The sequence below is a fragment of the Rhipicephalus microplus genome, chromosome 1 (genome assembly GCF_043290135.1).
Source record: "Rhipicephalus microplus isolate Deutch F79 chromosome 1, USDA_Rmic, whole genome shotgun sequence".
NCBI classification, from domain to species: Eukaryota; Metazoa; Arthropoda; class Arachnida; order Ixodida; family Ixodidae; genus Rhipicephalus; species Rhipicephalus microplus.
The window spans coordinates 212,413,706-212,419,704 of record NC_134700.1 but is presented as its reverse complement, the minus strand read 5'-3'; the positions used below and the strand labels follow the sequence as shown (position 1 = coordinate 212,419,704).

The 5,999-nt window shown below is 46.0% G+C and overlaps 1 protein-coding gene across 1 annotated transcript; it reads left to right on the top strand.

Moving 5' to 3' along the window:
* The first annotated feature begins 1,660 nt into the window (after positions 1–1,660).
* Positions 1,661–2,916, top strand: LOC142769220 (eukaryotic translation initiation factor 4E-1A-like). Its single transcript, XM_075872263.1, has one exon. The coding sequence runs from the start codon at positions 2,128–2,130 to the stop codon at positions 2,758–2,760; it is 633 nt and encodes a 210-aa protein (XP_075728378.1). The 5' UTR covers positions 1,661–2,127; the 3' UTR covers positions 2,761–2,916.
* Positions 2,917–5,999: the final 3,083 nt, after the last annotated feature.

The window sequence follows — 5,999 nt, the reverse complement described above, 5'->3', positions numbered from 1 at the left end:
GGAAATGGACATGGGCTGGGAATGTAGCGCGTAGACAAAATAACCACTGGTCCTTAAGGGTAACTAACTGGATTCCCAGAGAAGGCAAGCGGATTAGGGGGAGACAGAAAGTTAGGTGAGCAGATGAGATTAAGAAGTATGCGGGTATAAATTGCCAACAGGAAGCACAGGACCAAGTTAACTGGTGGAACATGGGAGAGGCCTTTGTCCTGCAGTGGACGTAGTCAGGCTGATGATGATGATGACCTAAAGCTTGGACCATCTCCCGCCAAAGGGAACCATGTGTAGATGCGGAGCAGCGGGAACTGGCGGCGATGTTGACGCTGGCGCTCATCAAGCGAAAGCCAAGTAAAGACGCCCTTGACTGAATTCCCAACGCGCAATCCAGTGCCTTTACCTCTACGGGGTGGCCAATGAACGCGGTTGTGCAGCGCAAGCAGTGGTTTTTTATTAGCAGGCGCTGCCTGCGTCGGCCTTGCGAGGCGACAGAGGGGAGGAACAGTTAATTTTGCGGGTGTTTTCCTGGGCCGGCACGAGACGCGAACATGCGCAGTGGTAGTGTACGGAGGGACAGCGTTACACTTGCTAGTCAAGGAGCTGCTTCGCATCTAAAATATTTTTATGGGCAAAAGGTGCTCAAAGAATATAGGGAGTTTTCGAATAGTGTATGCTAAGTTAAGGGGCGTAGCCTTTGCATTCGGGCACTATATGAGTTTTCGTATAGCGTTTGGCCCCTTAAACGCCGACTTACGCTCGCTCACCGCAAAGGGGCTTTGCGGGTTTTGCAGGCCGCTCGCTCTTTCGGATTTCTTGCGGGTGGACCGCAAGCGCGAACGCCGGTTCGCATTACGATGCATGCGCAGTGGCAGCGACCGCACCGCAAAGGCTTGCAGTACACAGCTTGCCATAGCTCCACGACACAATCGAAAACCAACATGGCCGACGACATGCGCGACCGGGCGTGAGCGGCCGTGGCACAGTGAACTGAAGCGGGGCGCACGACTGACTTCCCCGACTGCAGCGATTTCGTGTAGTCACCACTCACTCTGGTCACCGCTCTGGACACCACAACATGTGCAATCGAACGATCAACGTCTGCGATACAGGCAACATCGACGACAGATAAAATCAAACGTGGTCGGCATCCAGCCGCTGTACTTGTGAATAGATTTTTATATACATTCGCGCGCGCTATCACGTCATAAAACGAGTAATAAGCTGATCTATAATGACCTGGAACTCATTCGACCGAAAAAGTCATTTTCGGTTGACTAAGCTGTGTGACAGCAAACAAATGACATTCACAAACGAATGACACTCGCTCTAAATAACATTATATTTGCCGTGTGAAAGGAGGCCTCAGAGACACGCCTGTCAACGGGCTTCAAGAAAAAAAAAAAGCAAAGGAAGCATGAGACGCCGCACGTTTTGTTTCACCACTTCGGTTCAGCCAACGCCTTGCTTAGCACTACCAAAGCTACGGGGTGTAAGAAAGCCACACGCTTGCGCAGAGAAATGTAATCCTCCTTCAGCGGAAACAAACAAACAAAAAAGAGACAAAGGGAGCGTGCAGCGGGAGACGCCAAGGAACGCGTCGACGGAGAAACATACATACGAGAGCCACGATCCATAGAGTAACATAGTAAACGTTTATTATGTTTCTTTATGCACGAACAGCGTCGGAGAGAAACAGCCTCAAAGCGAAGTCATCCGCCGGCCGGCATGATACTCTACCAACCTATGGTGGCTAGCCACCATAACCAACCTTCAGCAGAGTAACAAATTCACGCTTGTTCACGTTCCCGGCGTATAGTTGCGTGTTTAACAGCTTTACTGCATTTTAAATTAATAAAGTTGGCAAAATAATAACAGTCTGTTAAGCAGACGCCGTGAACACGGTGGGCAGACGATTCGCGCGAATGAATACATGTGGAGAGGCTAAGCGCCCTTCCTGTTGGCTGAGGGACCTGCAACCTCCACAGAGTGAATCGAAACACGTTGTGCCAGTGCGTCCCCAACGCTCGTTTTGCCGCGCGCGCTCATTCGTTTGCCAGACAGTGGCCGAGCTAGAACGCCATCTTGGCCAGACGTTCAAACGGATAAGCAGCTGGACAGAGAGCTCCGCGGATGCAGCTCGACATGGCGGTGGAAGACAATCAGAAACGTGACTTCGGGGGACCGGTTGCAGAAGCACCATCGCTCTCATTACTGAAACACCCGCTTCAGCATCGGTGGAGCCTGTGGTTCTACAGGAACGACAAGAACCGCAGCTGGGAGGAAAACCTTTTGGAGATAGCCTCGTTCGATACTGTCGAGGACTTCTGGGCGCTCTACAACCACGTGGAGGTGGCCAGTAAGCTTCCCATCGGATGTGACTACTCCCTCTTCAAGTCCGGCATCAAGCCCATGTGGGAAGACAGCCGCAACAGGCAGGGAGGTCGTTGGCTCTTCAGTCTGAACAAAAGCCAGAGGTCAACGCACTTGGACAATTACTGGCTGGAAATCTTGCTATGTATGATAGGAGAGGGATTTGACGAGTTCGGCGATGACGTCAACGGTGCTGTGGTTCAGGTTCGCAACAGCTTCGACAAGATTGCCGTCTGGACCGCCGATGTTCGCCGAGCTGATGCCAACGTCAACATCGGCAAGACATTGAAGGCACGGCTGAACGTGCATCCTAGGAATATCGTTCCTTACCAGGCCCACACCGATACTCAGACCAAGCATGGTTCCACGACAAGGGCTAGATATCAAGTCTAACGAAAAAATGAACCAAGAGATCACAAGACGACGTGAAGGAACACATCAACCAAGGTGGTCGCTTGAAGGTGTGCTCTGGTGAACGGAAGTGAAATAGAGCAAGATGGCGAAGTCTACAAGAACCACTGCAATAAGTGAAAGAAAAGCAAACGCGTGGATGTGAAAACGGAAGAACGTTTGAAGCTGCGTCTGTCTTGTGACCGCTAAATAAATTTTTTGAAAAAAGAAAACTTGTAGTTCCGTTCTTCATTAGCTGTCGTGCGTTTCGCACGCTCGAATTCGATTGACGTCATTGCTGCGACAACTAGCTTGCCTTCATGGCCGCGGTATATATCGTTTAACGACAATACGTGTTAGGATAGTTTAATGAAGTGCCTGAGTTGTCATCGTCTCATTTTTCGTCATCTGTATTCTAACTTTGTTTTGGTAGCACAATTACAATGTCAGTATCGTAATCATTTACTGTACTCTCGATCGACTGCATTCAAATCGAAGGGTGGCACATGCAGCAGGGCTGCGTCTTTCTGAAGAATACGAACCTCCGTATTCACAAACGCTCCTCGACTCGACTTTCACCCTTCACTGGATGGATGGATGGATGGATGGATGGATGTGGTTGTACCCTTTACATCGGGCGGCGGCTAACGCCACCTAGCCATATTACTTAGTCAACTAATCATTAGATTAAACTTTTTTTTCTCCTTTTTTTTCTTTTTTTTTTTGACAGAGTTGAGCACTGCGCCGCCGCTCGGCTGAAAATGGCGCTACCCTACTCAAGAATCGCAGCAGATTATCGCTGATATGCAGTGACTTGCCGTGACTACTGACGGCGCTTCCATCGGCTTTCTCAAGTAAAGGTGGAGCGTTGAGTGAAGGGACGTTCTAGAATATGGGGGTAAGTATTCGTTGAGGTAGAAATGAAGAAAGAAAAAAGTCGAATTGTCACTGCTATGTAACGCGCAAAGTTTCCTATCAGGTACACCAAACTCTGAACGCATGTCGCGTTCCTCTGGAACAAGTAAAATATTTCAGTGTTCGTTTTTACATTGGCGAACGTATTCACTGAACATCGTAAAACTCACAGTGCAAATGGGCGACCATATTAAGTTACTAAAGCGCGCCTGTAACTAGCCCGTGGTCGTCGCAGGAACGGTGACGTATACTTCCATCTATGAGGGTGAACGATCGAGGTAGTTGGTACCGGTCAGATCTTGGGCAAATGAGGCCTGCGACAAGATGAATTTAGCAGCACTGGCGCGACGTATGGGGAAGATAGAGAAACTAGGGCTGTGGATGTTTTTGTTTTGTTTTTTTCCCGTAAACACTCTAAGTCGGATGTGCCGTTTCGGGTAATTGCAGAGAAACTCTTGGCAGAAAATGCTCGCCTTATACATGCAGGATTGCTAATCATAGACAACTAATTTTTGGTTAACAACTACAACGAAGTTTATATCAAGGGTGCCAGCCGTCGAGAAATTCAATCGTTCTTGATAAATATAAAATACCTATATTATATATTCCCTTCCCCACTGTCATTGCTCGAATGCGTTCGGGAGAGTATCGAGGATATTGACCTCCTGTACTTGCACCTGATATCCACATTTGTCGATATCAGCGGGCATCTTTGCCACGATCTCAGAGGACGTCGTCATTTTTGCAGAGAAAAGGGGTTTCAATCGGTTCGTGTATCGCCCTCCAGCGGCACGAATTCTCACCGTTTGTGCCACTTTTCCAGCTGATTCTGAGGCTGTTCTACAGGCTCTTTATAGTTTACTTATATATCATTGAAACGCCCGATTTTTTGCACAATATAAATATGTTCATTCAGAAGAAGTCAACCGTTACTGCTTGCAGTAGATCAGCCAAGAATGAGCGCTAAATACGTGGTTTGGCTTGGTGACCATTTCCTGAAATTAAAAAAAACTGCTACAGTTACACCACTGTTCTTTCGCATAGCACATTTAATACATATTCGTCTATTTTCTCAACGTAGCAAATTTATGTAGGACCTCTACTTTATTGTTGGTCATCTTTAGAATACGGTGAAATTTAGTAAATTTAGCTGTATAGTGTCCGCTAACTACTGGCTAGAGGATGTTCATTTTCGGCACGTGTATAGAAAATAACATCCGCCATCAGAGCGTTCAATTTCATTGAGGTACGAGCTCAGCTTTTTTAATTAAAGTGATTCTTGAAACATGGACCTACCTTTGCCCGTTTTCATGTGACAATACTCAACTTTCGGGGTTAAACTTGCACCTAGATGAACTAGAGCCCCTGATCTAGCTCCTCAACGTAGCATCTTTCATTAAAGCTATCAGGAATGCGAAACGAAGCTCCAAAATTGTCTTAATTTATCATGCCTCAAACGCCAACAAAACCGCAGTAAATTTCAAACTGCGTTCAAATCTCTGCATGCATAGCTTATTCGCAACATTTCCCTCCTCTCTATATAATTATACACACGAGTCATTCAGAAATGATGCACGATTACTGAGAAATTTACATTGTTTTTATCACTACAATGAATATCTTTTTTTAGCGCCATCTACATGGGCAAAATAAAAACAGTGCATCAAAAAACTCCCCATCTTTCCGAAAATGGTGTGCAAAAACATTTTATCTCAGGAGAGCATGTTTTTCTAACTTGAAATTGTGTACAGCTTTATCTCCTCTTTTTATCCGCCTCCTTGCAGGTCCCAAGTAAAGTTTTTTTTTTCCAACTCAGCGTCATCCCAATAAACGGAACGCTGTAGTTTACCTATTCGTGTATCCAAATAAATAAGTAATAATAATAATAATAATAATACCTTTATTTCATCATCATTGTGTACATGATGACAGGGGCCCGCAGTAAAAGCTGCAAAATCCGAGGATCAAAAAACAGCTTGACTGAGCTGCTGACCCCTAACTTGGCGAACAGCAAGGATTCAAGAAAAAAAAAACACAACCAAATGTGCATAACATAACAGAAAAATAAAAATGAAAGACACAATACAAGGAAGTACACTTTTAAGGCACAGAAATCGCGAGCAAACAGATAACAGGAATTATGAAAGAAAAAATGATAACAACTCTTTATTTGTCAATGTTTCAAGGGGTGCGTTTTTAGCTGCGAAGCTATTGAGCAGTCGCGGAAGCTGGTTTTCCAGGGTTTGCGTGCCGTAAGTTGTTCTGTATGTTTGAACGTGCCATATATCTGTATTTCTTGTTCTGCATATATGTTTTCGTGGCTCTAG

What these genes read in the sequence shown, in the direction of transcription:
- LOC142769220 (XM_075872263.1), top strand. Translation starts at nt 2,128, where the DNA reads ATGCAGCTCGACATGGCGGTGGAAGACAATCAGAAACGTGACTTCGGG.